At 49.7% G+C, this 18,644-nt stretch overlaps 3 protein-coding genes across 4 annotated transcripts; 2 read left to right on the top strand and 1 right to left on the bottom strand.

Moving 5' to 3' along the window:
• Positions 1-67: 67 nt before the first annotated feature.
• Positions 68-9,198, top strand: RFNG (RFNG O-fucosylpeptide 3-beta-N-acetylglucosaminyltransferase). The gene is made up of 8 exons (XM_049812632.1): positions 68-579; positions 1,439-1,487; positions 2,010-2,112; positions 2,499-2,652; positions 3,672-3,760; positions 3,851-4,016; positions 5,410-5,495; positions 5,728-9,198. The coding sequence occupies exons 1-8, from the start codon at positions 142-144 to the stop codon at positions 5,792-5,794; spliced, it is 1,152 nt and encodes a 383-aa protein (XP_049668589.1). The 5' UTR covers positions 68-141; the 3' UTR covers positions 5,795-9,198.
• Positions 9,199-9,383: 185 nt separating this feature from the next.
• Positions 9,384-13,032, top strand: DCXR (dicarbonyl and L-xylulose reductase). Of its 2 annotated transcripts, none has more exons than XM_049813445.1 (8): positions 9,384-9,516; positions 9,594-9,691; positions 9,915-10,069; positions 11,351-11,393; positions 11,732-11,816; positions 11,980-12,044; positions 12,143-12,260; positions 12,736-13,032. In XM_049813445.1, exons 1-8 carry the CDS (start codon positions 9,459-9,461, stop codon positions 12,837-12,839), a joined length of 726 nt encoding a protein of 241 aa, XP_049669402.1. In that variant the 5' UTR covers positions 9,384-9,458; the 3' UTR covers positions 12,840-13,032. The 2 variants fall into 2 exon arrangements, with proteins under 2 accessions (XP_049669402.1, XP_049669401.1); XM_049813444.1 differs by having other exon boundaries at positions 11,717-11,816.
• A 410-nt stretch (positions 13,033-13,442) lies between these two features.
• RAC3 (Rac family small GTPase 3) lies at positions 13,443-18,635 on the bottom strand. Its single transcript, XM_049813447.1, has 6 exons — positions 18,479-18,635; positions 16,004-16,075; positions 15,611-15,728; positions 14,917-14,979; positions 14,266-14,425; positions 13,443-14,146 (listed from the first exon to the last, which is right to left on the bottom strand). Exons 1-6 carry the CDS (start codon positions 18,511-18,513, stop codon positions 14,016-14,018), a joined length of 579 nt encoding a protein of 192 aa, XP_049669404.1. The 5' UTR covers positions 18,514-18,635; the 3' UTR covers positions 13,443-14,015.
• Positions 18,636-18,644: the final 9 nt, after the last annotated feature.

Genomic DNA, 18,644 nt, shown 5'->3' with positions numbered 1-18,644 from the left:
TGGGCCGGCCGCTGCCGCGGGGGGGGGCGGCCGGCCGGGCTCCCGGCGCCGGCCCGCCCGGCGCCGGAGCTGCCGCCGCCCGCCCGCCCGCGGGGCCATGAGGCGGCCGCGCAGCGCGGCGGGGGCCCGCGGGGCTGCAGCATGAGCGGCTCCTGCCTGGGGCTTCGCAAGGCCTGCTTCCTGCTGTCCGTCAGCGCCGCCGCCCTCCTCCTCCTCCTGCTGCCGCGGGGGCAGCCCCCCGCCGCGCCCCGCCGTCGCCCGCCGCCCGTCGCCGGGCCTAGCGGGCCCACGCCGCAGCGGGCGGGCCCCGGGGGGAGCGGCGTGCCCGGTACGCGGGCGGGCTCTCGCGGGGAGCCGGGCGGCGGGCCGGGGGCCGGGGCCGGGGCGGGCGGCCGGGGCGGAGGCCTCGCTGGCAGCCCGCAGCCTGCGCGGAAGGGCCGCCTCGGGGCCGCCGGGGGCTCGGGCAGGGAGAGCCTGGAGCTGAAGGACATCTTCATCGCGGTGAAGACCACGAGGAAGTACCACAGGAGCCGGCTGGACTTGCTCCTCCAAACCTGGATCTCCCGGGCGAGGGGACAGGTGAGGCTTCGCCAGGACGGCCAGGCGGGCGGCCGCAGCCTCGGCCCTCCGGTCTCCCGGGCAGCCGCTGTGCTTTCTCGCTGGTTTTTCCTTGCCTGCGTTAAAAAGGGCTTTCCTTGTGAGACCGAGGAAGGTCGTCTTACCCGAGTAGTTCGTCTGAACCTTCCTCCAAAAGAGTTCGTTGTTGATGGCGCTAACTGCTTGCAATCTGGGATCGGTGGTCCAAGCAGAAGTGGTTTGCTGACCTTTGTGTGGCTGTGGAAAATACTACGTGATAGCAAAAGATCCCTAGTGCCGATGCATCCAAGCCGGTATTGTGGACTGAGTAGTTCAGCAGCTTAGGTTTTTCCATAGAACAACGTAGAATTTGTTCCCTTGTTCGGGAATTTCAGTCCATCCAAGCACATTAACACGATTTTGTCCAGCAGTTGGGAGAAGACAGTGTTACCACCTGGCACTTTCCACCCTACCTTTCTTTCTTTCCTTTTGGCTTCCTTAACAGCTGTGGATGACTCCTCGCCAGAGAGAGGAGATGAAGTTGCAGAGAGAGGTTCTGCCAAAAAAGACAGTCATTCCTATCTGGAAACTGGTTGTCTATACCCTGAGATGAGGGGATTAAAATCTTGGATGCTTTACGGAAATGAGGCTCTTCTGGTTTGCAATGCAAATGCTTATCAAATAAGGCAAGGGCTGAAGTTGCTGGGATTCTCTCCCCCACCACTCCCCACCCTACTCCTAATGGCTACTGTGAAATAAACTAACAAGACAAAGCATTCAGAATTCCGACTGCAATTGAACAGAGTTGAAATTAGTTTCTGAAGTTCTCAAATGTGGACGCACCATTTTTTGTCTCCCACAGACGTTCATATTCACAGACTGGGAGGATCGGGAGCTACGCTTGAAAGCAGGTAAGCTGTGTAGTGTAGGTGCATGCTGTGTGTTGTAACTGAATTTTGTTTCTGTCATGCTATCCCTAGAAGTCCTTATTTCATGCTGTACAAGCAATTAGGGAAGTTAAGATGGAGAAAATGGAGAAAACTTCTCCTTTCACAGGAGAATATGCTGTTCCTACTTACCACCTGGACAAGATGCCTGGAACTTCCCGAATACTGGGTTCACCTTTGCACCCACTTCCTTCCTGTTAGTAAGCTTAAGTCTCTCTGGTCCAAAGTTATATTAGGCATTTCCTTTGCATACAGTCTTATGGCACTATTTATATACCCTGCACTCATGCATTTTTAGGTACTCTACAGCTTGCATGCCATATGCATAACCCATGAGCCCTGCTTGTCCTGCAGTTTACTCTCCATGTGTGCGCCACATGCACTTCAGATGTACGGGTATTAGTGCCAAATGTGCACTTCTTTTGTAGTCTTTTTTGGATTACACATGCTTCTCAAGCCTGAAAGAGCTGATCTTTATTTTTCTAGGGGATCATATGATCAACACCAACTGTTCTGCTGTCCATACGCGGCAAGCTCTCTGCTGCAAGATGTCTGTGGAATATGATAAATTCCTGGAATCTGGGCAAAAGTAGGTGAAACATGTTGTTCTGATTGACTTTGTTTCTTCCAGTTCTGTGTTCACAGGAAACTTGAGTAACTTTCTCTGTTCCAGTAAGGAATGCAGTATTAGCTAAAATGTGGTGGTGAGCATAGAGAAGGGAGGACAGCATGAAGCAATGCTTATAAACAAGCATCATCTGAAAGGTGGAAAGGATCATGATCTAAAGGGGGTTATTAATTTCAGCCTCTTTCCAGAATTAGGATCTGTGGGTGTTTTCAGCTTCCAAATTCTGTAATTCAGGACAATGGGAAATACTTTCTGCTCCAAGCCTAAAAGCCTAAGACTCAGCTGTAAACCTATAACTCATTTCTTTGTTACTGCTCTGCAGTTACTTTATTTTGTTTTGTTTGAAGATGGTTTTGCCATGTGGACGATGACAACTATGTGAACCCTCGGACTCTCCTGCGTCTCTTATCCGCCTTCTCACACAGCCAGGATGTCTATGTGGGGCGACCGAGTCTGGACCATCCCATTGAAGCAGCTGACCATGTCCAAAGTGACGGTTCAGTAAGCAAACTGTGCAGTTAGTCTAAGAGACATCCTGACCTTATAGGCTTTTAAAACCTTCAGAGTTCATAGGATTCCCCCATAAAAACAAGTGATTTAATCTGCAGGCAATAAACCTGGCACTGGTCATTTTCAGCAACAGGGTTAAATGAATCTTTGATCTGACCTCATATGCATATGTACAATAGAGTTTGTCTCCTGGGTGGATGTCTGTTTCTCTTCCTTCACTCATGTATGTTGGTGATCTCCCTCACACTGAGGTGAGTAGGGCCTCCCCACCTTGACTCTTTCTTTTCCTTTAGTGTTTTTGGGGGCAGTGTTCCTTGTTTTGGGGGTTGGGTTGGAGTTTGGGTTTTGTTTGTTTGTTTTGAGAGCAGTATCACATTGTCATCATCTTGAACCAACATCAGATGGGTGACAGAGGCTCTCTGAGTATATAAGGCATTTCCAATACTGAGTGGTTACTAGGTTTCCAAGAAGTGGAAGCAAACATCTCAGTCACAAGGTACATGTGCTAAAGGACAAGTCCTCACCACGTCACCTATGCTGACAGGCCTAAAGATAAATCAATCCACTGGCCAGAAAGTTGGTTACAAAGCAGGTCATTAGGGAAGGCTCTGCACAACAAAGTAGCCTCCTTGGACATGGAGCCAAGTGACTAATGGACCACCTTTGATTTCCTCAGGAACACTGAGCTGGCTGTGACCCTTGGCTAGAGTGACCAGGGGACAGATGGAATTGGGTGGGACTTAGGTGTAGTTTCCCATTTCATGTGTGGTACTTCAGTTGTGCTAGCTTGATGGTTCACCTGCTGCCAGTTCCAGGATAGAGTTTCATTTAAGGGAACAGCTAGCTGGGCTTTCAGCAGCCTAAAGAAACAGGAATTAATCTGTAGTCTCGTTCTGACTCAAGTGCAATATGTGATATCCAGTAAAACCTCAAGTTCCCTTCCCTGCCCAGCCAAATGGAGAAAGCTGATTATTAGTAACTACTGTGTGTTTTTTCTTGTTGCTCTTCAGAAGACAACCGTGAAATTCTGGTTTGCCACAGGTGGAGCAGGGTTCTGTATCAGCAGAGGTCTTGCCCTGAAGATGAGTCCCTGGGCCAGGTAAACACTGTTCCTAGCTGAGCTCCATCAATATGCGTTTGGTAGGCTTTAAGGCATATTTCATCTTGTCTCCCATGCTCTGTCTCACAGCCTGGGTAATTTCATCAGTACTGCAGAAAGAGTGCGTCTTCCTGATGACTGCACTATTGGCTACATCATTGAAGGGCTGCTGGAGGTAAAGCTGCTGCACAGCCCATTGTTCCATTCCCATCTGGAAAATCTGCAGAGGCTACAAGGCGAGTCTGTGCTGCAGCAGGTAGGGCTAAGCCTAATGTCCTGCTCTTATAATTACACCTCAACCTGATTGGACAGAATACCTCTCCCTAGACTTAGCACTCTTCAGCAAAGAAGGATGTCTGCAGACTCACTCAGAGCTGTGTTCTGTCCAATTCCTTCGTTTAGGTAAAAAGCATACTTTCACCCTAGCCAATTAGGTCATATAGCTGTCCTCTCCTTTGGGGACACATTCTGCTACATTAAGCCTAAATATGGTGTTCCCCATCTCCTTCTAAACTCTGACTTCCCATGAGTCACAGTAGCAGCAAGTGTAGAAGGAGGCAATATTTAGTTTGCCTGCCATGTAAGAAAGTGTTTCTGTCTTTGCCTAACAAAGTCTCAGTCTTAATTCACGCTGTTCAGAAAGACTAGTGTTGCAGCTATAGCAAGTACCTCTTCAATAAGTAAGACATAGTTAAATGTTTGATCATTTTTAAGAACAACTTGTCTGAATCTCAAGAAACTTAATCAGTCTTAGGGAAAAATCAAGTAGTTTTTTGACTGCTGGGATGACTTCTTACTAATGGGCAGTAGATGGAGCTATAAGGCTATCCAGAAGCTTTGTCTGCCTCTTACTGTTTGGCACCATGAAAAAACGAGAGTGTGGTTTTGCCCCTACAAATTGCTTGGTTATATTTTCCTGGCAATTGTATTAGGCAGCAGAAATGTTCATTTGGGGCCAAATTCCAGCGTGATGTAATTTCCCTCGTGGTAGTGAATTTAACTGTAGGCTGAATACAGCCTTCCATTGGTGATCGTTGTTTCCCTGAGACTGTAACAGCTAACCCAAAAAATCCAGGAAATCTACAGTTAGAAAGAAAAATATGTCATCTTGTACCTGGCACCTGAAATTTCTTGATACAATGCTTGTGTGGAAGAATAGCACTGAATTGGAGTTCCAGAGATGTAAATTTTGTTGCCAGGTTTGTCACATGGCAGTTCTTTTTATGGCATTTAACATCCAAATGTTTCTATTTTCCCTCTGTGCTAAGACACTACTATTGCAGGCTTCAGGCAGCATCTGGTGAGGATGAACATATGTTATTTAGTGAAAGTACAGACATTAGCAGGATTAATGCCCTTACAAAGCTCACAGTTGTAACTCATCTCATCCTTCAGGGCAACACAGCTTTCAGCTCCTTTGTTTATTCTCCCAGATTGCCTTTAGATGAGCAATGGTCCATTTGATAGCTACCATTCAGTGCCAGTATTGCTTATGTCAAAACTAACCATTGTTTTTCAAATGTAATCCACTGATCGGATTAGACGGCATCCTTGGAGTCTTTCTCCATACCTCATTAATAATCCTGCTATCCCCACTCTGTTTTTCTGCATTAGTGTTACAATTTCTGAATATTTATTTGCTTTTACAGGTAACCCTAAGTTACGGGGACCCTGAGAACAAACACAATGTTGTGAGTGTGGGAGGAGTGTTTGGCCTTCAGCAAGATCCAACCCGGTGAGTGTCCGCTTCCAAAACAAGATCTCCCTGCCTTGTTCATGTTTATCAACTGTGAGATGATCAAACTTGCTAATGGGGTTATTTTCTCACATCAGCTCTTGTTGCTGTGCCAAAGGCAGGTAGACCCACCCTCTCTGCTGTATTAGACTGCTGCACATTCAATGCTAGTATGTTCCTTGTATGGAGAATTCCAATCTAATGTTTTCTTTTCATTTTTTTTCCTTCATAGATTTAAGTCTGTCCATTGTCTGCTCTATCCTGACACTATTTGGTGCCCTGCTAAGAAGATGTCGTAATTCTTGACCAGTCATTGACACCTGTATCTCGCCTAGTTTGCATAAGAAAGAAGTTGCAGTGGACTTTTTGGTGGTTCTTTTTCTCTTGTTCTGGGAGACAACCAGAGGTATCTACGAAGGAGGTAGATAGACCCTATTTACAAAAGCAAGAAGGTGTGGTTTGTTCAGCTGCAGCCAAGGACGTTCCAAGGAGAGTCCTTCTTCTTTTGTCCAGTGGCTCTTTGTATAATGACTACAGTCGTAGTGTACAAGTCACTTCATACTTCTGTCTGATGTCATATGAATCTGTGCCTGGACACATACTAGGCAAATGCAGTACTTGGAATGATAGCATTCTTACTACTGTTAAGGGCTTGTAGAGGCCATTGTCTTGAAGCTGGAGTGCTATAGCAGACTGTAGTCCCCATGGTGACAAGAGAGTGGAAGTTTTCACTCATCTGTCTTGGGAACAGAATTACTTAGCTTCTGTGGCCTGCCATATTAAAATTCCACCTGTGTGCCGGAACAGGGTCTGTTCATAAACACCAGAAATCCTGGAATCACTAGGGTAAACAAGGCTGAAAGCCTTTGTCATGGGAAAACCCTGTGTAAGGGTAAGCTTACTCGGGGCTGGACAAGAGTTGCTTACAGTGCACATTCTCCCCTGTAGTCCATGTGTACCTCCCATGGAGGTGATTGTCAGACTTGGCTCTTTTACCAGCTGAATTGCAGTGGTTGTTGATTATGATGGTGGTCTGCCAGGTCCAAGACTATTCCCTTGATATTTGATACTGAAGAAATATTTGCCAGACTAGATGGTAATCGTTTTCTCCTGCTTTGCCCACAGCAGGTTGTATGAGCGAGAGCATGCTCACTGGCCGATGAAACATGCCCTGTTTCTGAAGTTGTGCTCTATCTTTTGCTGTCTGTGAGGGAGGAGGAATGCTAGATAGCTGTAATGCCCTGAGGAAGTTTTTGATGGTATCATTTGAGGACCTTTGATTGTATGACTCTGGTTACTCCACTTCAGCTTCTTCAGATAATCTTTTGATTACCTTAAGGTCTAGATTAGTGTTTAGTTTTACTCTGCTGCTTAACGTTTCAATAAATAGTTCATGCAATCGCTAAAAGGAGACTGCACACTACACAAAGGCAGCAGAAGTTCAATGCTGTAGCAGTATTGCCTGCTGCTGCTTTTTTTAAATAAAGTAAGCTTAGTTTTGAAAGTGGAAGAAATGGGGCTCCGTATTTTTACCTGTCTGTTAGCCCAAACTTTGGCCATGTGCAATCCCTACCTGACATGAAGAATAGCATAAAAATGAATTTGCAAAACCACTGTTTACTCTCACAAACTCTTCAGAAAATACTTGCTGGTTTAGTGCTAGAGTCTGAGGCTGAATTAAGGGGAGAATAATAGAATGACGTTGTATAACCTGGAACAATGATTAACGGCTAGAATGTGGAGCTAGCAAAAATTTCAGATTTCTAAACATCTGTGCTGAGCTGTAATGTGGACTTCAGCTAGTTGCTTAACTTCCTGCTATTTGAAAAGTGGCATAACATAGGCAAATGCCTGCAGTGTATTCAAGTATGAAACAGCAGAGGTGTCAGCCTCCTGAAATACGCTGTTCCCTGCACTCCTTATTTTTAACACAAACTTTTCAGCATTTACCTGGGTATATTGTCCCCTCTGCATGATTTTAGTTAATTCCACTGAGGAGCAAACAAGCTGCTATCTGCTACAGTCCTGCAGCTCATTCTTAAATTTCTCCTTTCCTTCATGGCTACTAAGGTGACCATGAGGTATGGAAATAAGAATGCTGCAGGGAATTGGATCAAAGTCCAGCTAGCACAGTGGCTGTTCCATAACAGGTACACCTGTAACACTGACAGCCTGTTACAGAAAACAGAGGAGGACTTGCAGAATAGTAGGTTGTGGCATGTTCTACCTCTTTGTTAGGTCTTCTGCTCACTAGAACTGAGGTGTCCTAGGGTTTAATGATTTCTCATTAATAGTGCTGGAGACTCGTGATATCTATATAAATACTTTTTTTTTTTTTAAACACTTGTTAGGTTCTTGTTTTCAACCTGTAGCAGTAAGCTGTGAAGCTTCATGAGCTCTTGATGAGATTTTTGTCTTCAAACGCTGATTCTGAACACTTCTGGTGAAGCTTTTCTTCCTCTTCCACTGGTAGCAGCCTCTTGTAAGATATCACAGACAACATGGATGGGGTAGATGGATGGGGTAGTGATTATGTGGCAAACTGCTATTCAAAAATGACACCACTTCATATGGATGGCAGCAAAACTGAGTAGTAGAAGTATCACGCTGTAGTTGCTGGTCACCCTAAACAAGGTGTGCCAAAGAGGCAGCATACTTTTAAGCTGCTAGGGTGTTCATTAAACTGAAAAAGGACCACATTCTCCTGCATGGCAGTACAGGACTGTTCAATGGGTTCAAGCTTCTTCTAAGGTTTCTTGTGTTGACAATACAGTAGGCTGTGTGGCTTTATCAGGATGCAGCTTTTTAATCAAACTACTGTTTCATACAAAAGTGATTCTACAAAATAAATATTTAATATGCCAAAGGCTGTGCTTTGTCACATTTCTTGACACATTCTCTACACCAAAAATGGACCATAAACCCTATAATCTGGAAAACTACAGCTTCCTGGCCCTTGTGATGCCAAATGGCCAAAAAGCATCCGAGTGAGATGACTTGGATGTGCAGAGGAACAAACATGGATGAGAGGAATCCTTGCAGATGATGATTAACAAAGTAAAAGAACTGAAATGAGGAATAAGTTAATTGTTGTAAACTTGTCTTGGCACTTTCCTATTCTGTTTCTGCACTTCTTCAATATGCCACAGGAGCGCTTAAATTTAAGCATCCTCAGAAAGCAATGTCTGAGTTGGGTAGTGTTACAAACAGACCTGTTAATAGGGTACGTTAATTGTCTGTGCTCCTCTGCCGTGTTACACAACGCCAGCTCTGGCAATCGGGAGGTGGAACTGGCATGCTGACTGTCACTGGAAGTAAACTGTGGTGCAGTAGCTTATCTATGACCCCTTAACTATCCCTAGCCTGTTTTTTTCTGTTGTACCTTCCAGCACGTTGCTGTTGTCATGAGGGAGCTGCGTGAGAAATCCAGTATGCCTAGGCCCTCAGGCAAGCGGAGCCTGTGTGCACTTGCAGCTGATTTTCTGGGCAATGGCTATTAAACTAGGGAGGGCTGCCTACAAATTCAGCAGCAGCTTCAACGGGCAGAGGAGGCAGGTCTTTTCATCATCTGGTAAAAAGGCAGTTTTTCTGGGGTCTCTCGCTGCGATGCTTCAGTGGGAATCATAGCCAAGGAAATTAATCCCCGTCTCTTGCTGGGTGGGCCCGGCCCTGGCTTCCCGCGGCGTCCTCTCGGGGGAACGGGCCTGCAGCGAGGCCGGGCCTGCGTCCCGCCCTCCCTGCAGGTGCCTCGGCGCAGAGGCGGCCGCTCGCAGCGCGTTCAGCGGCGCCCGCGGCCTGCGACCCACCCCGCCGGGCCTCCGGCCCCCGGCCGGGGCAGCGGGGCCCCTGCGGCGCCAGCGCGGGGCAGACCCCGCCGCCCGCCCCGGCCCTATCGGGCCGCCCCGCTCCCGGGCCCCGCCCGGCCCCGGCCCCGGCCCGCCCAGGCCGCAGTCCGCCCGCAGCATGGAACCGCACCTCAGCTTCCGCGGCCGCCGGGCCCTGGTGACTGGGGCCGGCAAAGGTGGCCGGGGGACGAGGGCCGGGGACCGGGGGCCGGGGCCGGCGCCTGGGGCCGGGGCTGACGCCGTCTCCCCGCAGGGATCGGGCGCGCCGTGGCCGTGGCGCTGAGCAAGGCCGGGGCCCGCGTCACCGCGCTGAGCCGCACCGCGGCGGACCTGGAGAGCCTCGCGCGAGAGGTACCGGCCGGCCCCCGAGACCCCCCGCCACCCCGAGACCCCCCGCCACCCCGGGGACCCCTCGCCACCCCGGGGACCCCCCCACTCCCGCCGTGGGGCTCCCTCCGGGGACGCCTTCCCTTGCCTCGGGACAGCCGCTCCCCTCCCTCCCCGGCCGGGATAAACACTCTCCCCCGGCTCCCCCGCGGCCCCCCGACCCACGGAGGCCGCACCCTCACCGCAGTGCCCTGGCATCGAGCCCCTGTGCCTGGACCTGGCCGACTGGGACGCCACGGAGGCGGCGGTGGGGGCGGCGGGGCCCTTCGAGCTGCTGGTGAACAACGCGGCCGTGGCGGTGCTGCAGCCCTTCCTGGAGGTAACGCGGGTGGCCCTGGAGCGGTGAGTGCCTCGGCCTCGGCCTCGGCCTGCCACGCTGCCCTCCGCCTGCCCGCAGCCGTGGTCGGGGCCTGTGGCAGAAAAGCGCTGCCCGCTAACTAAGCCTTAGGAGAACTGCTAACGTCAAAAATCGCGGCAAAGCTTTACAGAAACCGGCCTGGCTTGCCAAAGGAAGCTGCTGGTGCATGGGCACCGGGCAGACAGGCAGGCGCGCTTTTAGAAATGCCGAGCGTTCGCTTTCTCAATGGTTTGTCGATTGTTACTGCTTACACCCGCTTCCTCTTTTTTACTGTGTTCTCATACTTTACGTAATCACCTTTCAACCCTGTAAACATCAAAAGGCAACCAAGTAAAGCACTGACGCTGTTCCACAATTACCAAGTAGCCAGAACCTGCAGTTTCATCTCTCAGATGGTGGTATGCACACGCCATGCAGCCTACACAGGAGAGAAGAGTGCCTTTTGCTGTTAATCAAGCTCACAGCTTCCAGTCTAGCTCCGACTCAGTCTCTGCTAAATTGAAAGGCAGCTGTCGGTAAGACAACTCAGATATAGAGAAGACAAAGCCAGGTAAGGGAGTATAAAACTGTCACGGTGGGAAACCAGATTTGCTTACTGCAGTAACGTGACATCTTTTTCTCTCAAAAGATCCACAGTTCAGTTGGGAGGTAAGCTTTAGCATACAGGATATGGTGAGTCTCCTTCCCTCTGAGAAGATGGGTCCTGCTTTGTCCCTACATTAAGAATGGCTATTGTGGGTCTATAACAGAGGATTCATTTGTGACTAAAATATAAAATGTGTGGATTCTACTAAGACCATTCTGCAGAACTAGCAGGTAAAAACCTGACCAAGGAAGGACTATGTAGCAAATGGAAGAAAAGCTGCTTCCACCCATCTTACGGCAGATTTGCTGTTTTAAGGCTGTGTGAAGGCTTCGATTGACCTAAGAAGAGTCGCTGGCTGAGGCCCAGGGCTCACTGTTTAAACTTTAATAGAGGAACTACATTAGTCTGCTAAAGAACAGAGTTCTGCTAGAAATGTGACGATGCATGAGTGCACCTCCCCCGCTGTACACTAAATAGGTTACATCCAATGAACAGTTTATTGCTGAAAGCATGCCTAATCATTCTTGCTAGCCAGTCAGCTTGGCATTTCTGTCCATATTCTAGAGTGTCACCAGTGTTTCCAAGATACCAGCAGCACTTGTCCTCTGCTGCCTCCCAAAACAACTCTCTGGCTTGGGCTGCAGCCACTCTGTAACTTTTAAATTTGATTTATTTGTAGGTCTCTTGATGTGAATCTTCGGGCTGTGCTTCATGTTTCCCAGGTGAGGAAGAATTGTCACTGCAGTTGTCTCCATGAACAGCAGTGACTAAATTGTTCTACACAGTGAAGATAAGTGTCCACTGTGGGGCTAAAGGGACTGTAATCCAAAGTAAACCTGACAATTTGCGTGTACAGCCCCTTCGCTCCTTTGCTTTGACTCCCTCTCTTGTAAGCGGGAGGCAGTGAGGACTTACTTCCTCCGGATGTTTTTGCTCTTTTGACTACCAAAATAGCCCAGCAAGATTCCTACTGAATGAAATAATGATTTCTCCTGTTATGATTCTGGCATTCCTTTTTTTTTTTTTTTTTTTCTTCTCCTCCCAGATTGTTGCTCGGCAGATGATTGCACAGGGGGTGCCAGGTGCTATTGTAAATGTCTCTAGCCAGGCATCTCAGCGTGCTTTGCGGGATCATGCTGTTTACTGTAAGTATGTGTAGCTTTAGCAGTGCCCCTCTCATTTTTGACTAGCTGGAGACCCACAGCCACCAAGCTGCTGCCTGCCAATTCTGGGCAGTGAAATACTTCTGTGTGTTCCAGACCAAGCGCTAGGCACTTAAATGCCTCCTGTTCTTCCCTTCTCTTGAAGGTTCCACAAAAAGTGCTTTGGATATGCTGAGCAAGGTAATGGCAATGGAACTGGGACCCCACAAGGTAGGATTCTTTCTGAGAGAAAGAAAAGTGTGAAAGCTGAACCTGAGCATTTCCTCTCAGAGCAGTCTGATTAGATTGTTTGTTGCTCTTGGTCCCAGATTAGGGTGAACACTGTGAACCCCACAGTGGTTATGACTGACATGGGGAGAATTAACTGGAGTGACCCTCAGAAATCTGCTGCCATGATTAATCGGATTCCACTGGGAAAGTTTGCAGGTCAGTGGTGTAGATCTGTTGCCAGGCTGGGCTCTTTGGTTGTATCCAAGCCTTCCCTCTAATAGCCATCACAGCCATAGGTACCTTGCTTCTTTTGTGGGCAAAGTCACAACTCTGCTGAATGGCTGTGGTTGAATTCCTGAAGCATTTGATGAGGACGGGGCAAGAATCAACCTTATCTCCCCCCTTCTATGGCCTTCTCATCTTAGGAAAAGTGAAATGCACTTACTCTATTGTTCATAAACATGACTGGGAGGGGAACATATTTGCTTGCTGGGAACTAAATGTCATTTGATCACAACAAGGACTTTTTGATGTCCAGCTCTCAGCCACACACTGCATCAAGCACGGTTTGGGGGCAGAGATATTTCCCTGCTCCAATTACTTGTAGAGGTCAAAGGCATACCTTTTGGGATGCTAGTTTTTCTAGTACAATTTGAGGGGTGCATCAGATGTTCTCTGTGTTTGATTCCAGAAGTGGATGATGTGGTTAACAGCATTCTCTTCCTGCTGAGTGACAAGAGTGCTATGACAACTGGCAGCTCTCTGATGGTTGATGGGGGATTTCTTGTCTCCTAAGATGACACCTACATTTCACACCTGCCCTTAATTTTCACACTAGTACTGCACAGATGTAAAATGGATAGAAAACAATGACACAGACCCAGTCTTGCTGGAGAAGCAGGGCAGCAGGGCTGGAACCTGTATGAGAAGTGAGGCAGAAAATTACCTTTGGAAGGCTGCTATATAATAAAGCTCACATACGCCGTCATGGAGAATGTTTATTGCACCAAATAAGGTTTTATCTTGTCACTCTACATGATGATTAGGAATTGGACCTGTCTTTCTTCCAACCCTATTCCACCCCCCCCCACAACCCTTCAGAAGCTCTCCCTGTTCCATCCAAATCCATAGAGCCCACCTGCACTTTCAGTGGGAAGGGAAAGAAGAAGTTAGCAGACTCCTCATTGCTTCCTTTGCTGTCTTTAGTAGAAAAAAACAAAACAGAGGCAACAACCACAGCCCTGCTCTGCAGAGACTGGATTTGGGGGGGGGAGGCCCTGCTAAAGACTGATGGGGGGGAAGCAGCACCATGCTGTCCTAGGGTGTGCACACACAAGAAGGCAAATACATTGATTGCACAGAGCTGTTTCACTTGCTGAGTTTGGCTAGTACCCAATAAAGCACCTAATGATTAGTTCTTCAGCTTCATATCTCATTTATGTTAGCCCCTTACAGGGCTGGTTATGATTTCTTTAACAGTCTCAGGCACGTATCTGCTAGAGCACCAATTTGTTAACTATTGGCCACAGTAGGCTGGGCAAGGAGACCCTACCACTCTCCCAGCTGGTCTTGTCATTCAGCACCATTCACACCAGCTCCCTCCCCACTCCCACAAGGATCTTCACCACCTGTTTCACCTGCAGGTTGAAACTGGGTGTTTCCAGGACAAGATGGATGTCTCAGCCCTTTCAGCTTGGAGTTCGGGAGAGCCAAAACAGCCTGTTGCCCCAAGGAGCTACCTTGCCTTCCCCATTGTACCTCCCCTGGGGGCTGTACAGCCCCCAGCTAGTCTCCTGCCCCCACTGCCCCTTCACATCAACACTGACGTTAAATCAAAGAGACATTTAAAAAACACTGACTTCGTACATGATGAAGGGCCCTACACATCCCAGCCCCCTCCAGAAACACCCAGCTAATATGCAATCTGTCGGAGGACGACAACATGCTGAGCCAGCACCTAGGCCACAGCCCTCAAAACACGGTACACTTTTTGCCGGGTTTCTTCACGGGCGGTGGGCAGAGCACAGCCCGGATGGCTTCATCAAACACCGTCTTCAAGCCCCGCTGCGTCAGGGCAGAGCACTCGAGGTACTTTACCGACCCTAGGGGAAAGAGAGCTCCAGCTCAACCACTCCAGTCCTACCAGGACATACTATCCCTCACCCACTCCAATATAAAAAGCTCAATACCATGGAGATCTATCTGCCAGCACGAGACTCACCAATCTCCCGAGCCATGGCCAAACCTTGGGGGTAGGTGATAGGGGCGAGTTTCTTATCACGTAACCTTTCAATGGTGTCCTTATCATCCCTCAAGTCCAGCTTGGTGCCCACCAGGATGATAGGTGTATTTGGGCAATGGTGTCGGACCTCAGGGTACCACTGAAACAGAGAGGCATGGTAAGAAAAGTAGCTGTAGCAGTAGATGCAACCACGAGGATGCATTTACTATTAGGAACAAGGTTTTTACTACTATCTGACATGGTGGCAACACCTGCACAGGATACTTCCACCTACAGTTCTGAATATGCTCTGCAGAGAGAGACTGGTGCAGATGTAATAATGAAGGCACCAAGACATAGAATCATGGCAGGCATTACTAGCCAACTCTGCACAGAGCGCTTCCCTTACCTGCATTTTAGCTTCTAGGACATTTCTTATCTTCTTTAAGATGCAGATTCAAAAAGGCAACGACTTAGCCAAAGAAGTCATGAATAAAAAGTAGGCCCCTCTTAAAACGTGCAGACTATGACCTTCCCTTATCAAAACATGACTGCTAGAAATTTTGGGTTTGTAGGTGCGGTGCTTTGTGGGGCAGGGGACTTCACTGGTTCTTCCCTTCCACTGTTTCACCCAGAAGGAGAATACTTTACCTTGGCTCTGACATTCTCAAAGGAGGCTGGACTCACAAGGGAGAAGCAGATCAAGAAAACATCCTGTGCAGAAACAAGAGGGTGAGCCATGTAGAAAGAAACAGCTAGAGATAATGGAGGAAGGGTGGAGAGGGAGCCTTATAGAGGACAACCTCCTCCCGCAAGCAAGGGCTGTGGCTGTAAGAAATTCTTCCCCATTAAGGATGCTAAACTAATTCAAAGGGGGAAGGAATAGACTTTGTATGACTTCATCTTCTTTTACAATACTGGGCTCTGCATGTTAAGAGCCTGCAGCCACAAATACCTTAGCAGAGCTATGGGCTTCACCGCTGCTAGGGGGGCCATGTAGGAATTCCTACAGCCAGGGAAATGCTACTAGTGCAGCCCAACAGTGAGCTGTGCTGCCGAGGGAGAATGGGAATGTGGAACACGGCTCAGCTGCACGGCAGCTCCACACCATTCCTTTCACTTGAGCCTCCTTATGGCAAGCATAACTGTTTCAACACCGTTACAAAGCAGGGACTAGAACAGGACAATCTCTTAGGAAAAATTCAGCTGTGATACTTCTTAAACAACCAGAATTACGGCTGCAGGAACTTCGACTTTTCTCAAAGGAAAGAAGCTGGCTGTCCTTGGGAGCCTCCCTGTCCCCCAAGAGGGAGCAGTTACAAGCTAGTCCAAGCCCAGCACTCACCGTCTGTGGATAGGAAAGGGGCCGCAGTCGGTCATAATCCTCTTGCCCTGCTGTATCCCAGAGGCCTAGGTTCACAGGCTTTCCATCTACCATGACATTGGCAGAATAGTTATCAAACCTGCCAAGGAAGAGTACCCATCAGTGACAATCTTGTTGTGACCCACACATGTCTTTATATGAAACGCAAGGGGGCAGTGAGTCAGGAGAGGACACTGCAACACAGTTCTAGTGGGAATAGCCTGCCCTCCTCACGTACACAGCCATATCCCCGCATCTTCATGTGTGAAGTTCATAGTCTGATTTGGGACAACCTTCTCCCCACCTACAAAACCAACTTTTACACACACGTGCATACAGAGCAAAAAGCAACTGAAGCCCAAGGCCATTACTCACACAGTGGGGATGTATTCTCCAGGAAAGGCATTTGTGGTGTAACTGATCAGCAAGCAGGTCTTCCCTACAGCTCTGCAGAAGGTAAGAGGGACAAGCATGAAGAAGGGTACGGCAGGAAGCACGGAGGCAGTAAAACTCACCCTTCCCCCACCCAAAAAAGAGGTTAGGTAAAAAGTTACCCCGTGAGAAAACAAACCTGTAGCAAGCTGGAATTCTCTAGCTGTCAGGGACGAGGCCTGAACTCACGATGTCCACCTTGCCTGAGCGCTCACCTGACTCTGCTATCTCCCACTCCTTTTCCCCACCCATTCAGCCTCAGCAAAACACCAGGCAAAATACTTTTGTTCCAGGAACAATAAGGGAGGGAATAAATTAGGGTTTTGTGCTGCTGGGCTCAACACATCCATAACAAGCTAGCAAAATGGGTAAACAGCGAGGTGAAAAAACATGCAACACAGAATTATTCGAGCTCCTCAGATATAGGAATTCAATGTCAATAAATGCAAAGGGGAAAAAATAAGTATCCATAATCAAAAATGAACTTTAAAATTGACCACTGTCGATTTGGAAAGAGATCAATGTAGATCACTGAAAATAACAGCTCAGGGCTTTGCTGAAGGCAGGTGGGATCGGTCAACCCAGTGGTGGCAGCTGGCAGGGATTGCGCCTGGTTGGCAATAGTGTAAGCATATGAACTTCAGTTAGGAAAAGCTTAGTTGTAAGAACAGAGGAGTACCAGGAGCGTAAACAACCTATTTATCACTGTGAGAGTTGTGAACTGCAGGCAACCTTCCAAAGAAACAGATTGTGAGTGCCAGTGACAGGGAAAGCTGTCTTTTAGGTGCCTGAGTGAAGCTGAATAAGCCAACAGAGGTGGATATCCTCTACCCAATTCTGTAACTGGAGTGACATAAGGAAAGACTTCAGGAGTAACCGAGAGACCCCAGGGGACCCTGCAGTCCTGCACCGGGATGACACAACGCACATCAAGAACCACTACAGTAATCCACCCAGCTTTTCCCCTGGATCAGGTCCCCTCTCTTGGAAAACAGGGAGGTTCTGTAAGGAACCACTACACTGACTGCCCGAACTTTCCTCCAGAACCTTGACCTCTCTCCTGCCAAAGACGGAAATCACATAATTCACAAAAACCCACACGCAGCTATGATTAAAGTGCTTTGGTATCTAAGTTCACTTAGTCTCTACACTGTCAATTCAGTCTTAAAGCAAAACACCAGACTGCAAACCTTTAACTGAAATCCATTTCCAACATGCTGTGCTCCCAGCTGTTGCCCCCCCCTGCACGGTAAGGCTGTGTTGTTTTGGTGGGTGGCTCTTTCTCCTGCTCCCCTCTTTAGCCCCCACAGACTAGAACCTGGAAGGCCTCCCTCCAAATGTATATTTCAGTGGGTGGCATGCATGGGAAGATGGAACGACCAGTCCCTGCCTAAGACCAGTTCACATTTAGTTCTCCGTATCTCAGCTCTATGCTTGCTGTGGTGATCAGAAAAGCAAAGAGGAATTATGAGGAAAAATACGCAGGACAAGCTAGGAAAAGTTACGAAGCACTGTAAATCCACCGCATGCCTGCATCTTGCACGCAGATGTGGTCTCCGAAAAAAGCATATAAGAACAGCCCAAAGAAAAGAGCAAGAAGGATGACAGGAGGCACATGGTGAAATCAGAAACAGCAACGTATTTCACCTTGGAACACAAACAACAAAAGGAGGTATGAGAAAAACCTGTAAACATCAAGATTGTCAGGGAGGACTTTGTGATGAATCACGCTTGTGTGACGAGAAATAGAGCGACATAGAGGCACCTAACAAAATAACGGGGAAACAGATTTAAAGCCCAAGAGGGATTCGTTTCCCTTGCAGTACACCAGGAGATGTGAAACCCAGAAGGGCCAAGAGACGACGACCCAAGTTTAAGACCCGAAGAGGGAGCGGGACGCGCCGGGCGGGACTGTGAGGGCCGCCGCTGCAGCAAGGCCCCCCATCTCCCGCCAGGAGACGACGGCGGCGGCGGCGGCGCCCGCTCGGCCTCGGCCTCGGCTCGCCGCCCCGCCCCGATTCCCGAGCCCCGTGCCGGCCGGTGGGCGGGCGGGCGCGGAGCAGGGCGCCCCGGCTCCTCGGCCCGCGGCCGCCGCCTGGCGCGTCTCTCCCCAGCGCCGCGGCGGCCCCACAGAGTGAGGGGCCCCGGCCGGCCAGGCCACCGCGGCCAGGCGGGCGCGGCCCCGCCGCCCGGCCCGGGCCCCGCGGCTCGCCGGGCCGGGCCAGGCCGGGCCTCGCCGCCCGGCGCCGCGCCTCCCGCTGGCGAGGCCGGCTCTCCCGGGCCGCGGGGCGGGGCCGCGCCGGGCCCTCCCTCCCTCCTTCCCTCCTTCCCTCGGCGCCGCCGGGCCCGGGGCCGGGCCCGCTTTGTGCGGAGCTGCGTCGGGCCCAGACGCGGCCCCGCCGCTCGCCGCGCACTCACCCGTCGCCCACCACCACACACTTGATCGCCTGCATCTGCCCGCGATGGCGGCGCCGCCGCGACTCCGCCGCAGTGACAGCCCGCGCGGGCGGGGCGGGGCCGAGCCGAGCCGAGCCCAGCCGAGCGCGGCCGAGCCCAGCCGAGCCCGGCGGCGGGGGCGGGGCGG

The sequence above is a fragment of the Accipiter gentilis genome, chromosome 10 (assembly GCF_929443795.1).
Source record: "Accipiter gentilis chromosome 10, bAccGen1.1, whole genome shotgun sequence".
Taxonomy (NCBI): Eukaryota; Metazoa; Chordata; class Aves; order Accipitriformes; family Accipitridae; genus Astur; species Astur gentilis.
The sequence above is the reverse complement of the archived record's forward strand: the minus strand, read 5'-3'. Positions and strand labels throughout refer to the sequence as shown.

Bases quoted from the DNA above. Each gene is read 5' to 3' on its own strand.
- RFNG (XM_049812632.1), top strand. From the start codon at position 142: ATGAGCGGCTCCTGCCTGGGGCTTCGCAAGGCCTGCTTCCTGCTGTCC. The intron at 3,761-3,850 runs GTAAACACTGTT...TCTGTCTCACAG, and splicing joins AAGATGAGTCCCTGGGCCAG to CCTGGGTAATTTCATCAGTA. The intron at 5,496-5,727 runs GTGAGTGTCCGC...TTTCCTTCATAG, and splicing joins CTTCAGCAAGATCCAACCCG to ATTTAAGTCTGTCCATTGTC.
- DCXR (XM_049813444.1), top strand. From the start codon at position 9,459: ATGGAACCGCACCTCAGCTTCCGCGGCCGCCGGGCCCTGGTGACTGGG. The intron at 9,517-9,593 runs GTGGCCGGGGGA...GTCTCCCCGCAG, and splicing joins GGTGACTGGGGCCGGCAAAG to GGATCGGGCGCGCCGTGGCC. The intron at 10,070-11,350 runs GTGAGTGCCTCG...ATTTATTTGTAG, and splicing joins ACGCGGGTGGCCCTGGAGCG to GTCTCTTGATGTGAATCTTC.
- RAC3 (XM_049813447.1), bottom strand. From the start codon at position 18,513: ATGCAGGCGATCAAGTGTGTGGTGGTGGGCGACGG. The intron at 16,076-18,478 runs GTGAGTGCGCGG...TACCTTCTGCAG, and splicing joins TGTGTGGTGGTGGGCGACGG to AGCTGTAGGGAAGACCTGCT. The intron at 14,980-15,610 runs GTGAGTGCTGGG...GTTTCTGCACAG, and splicing joins CCCTTTCCTATCCACAGACG to GATGTTTTCTTGATCTGCTT.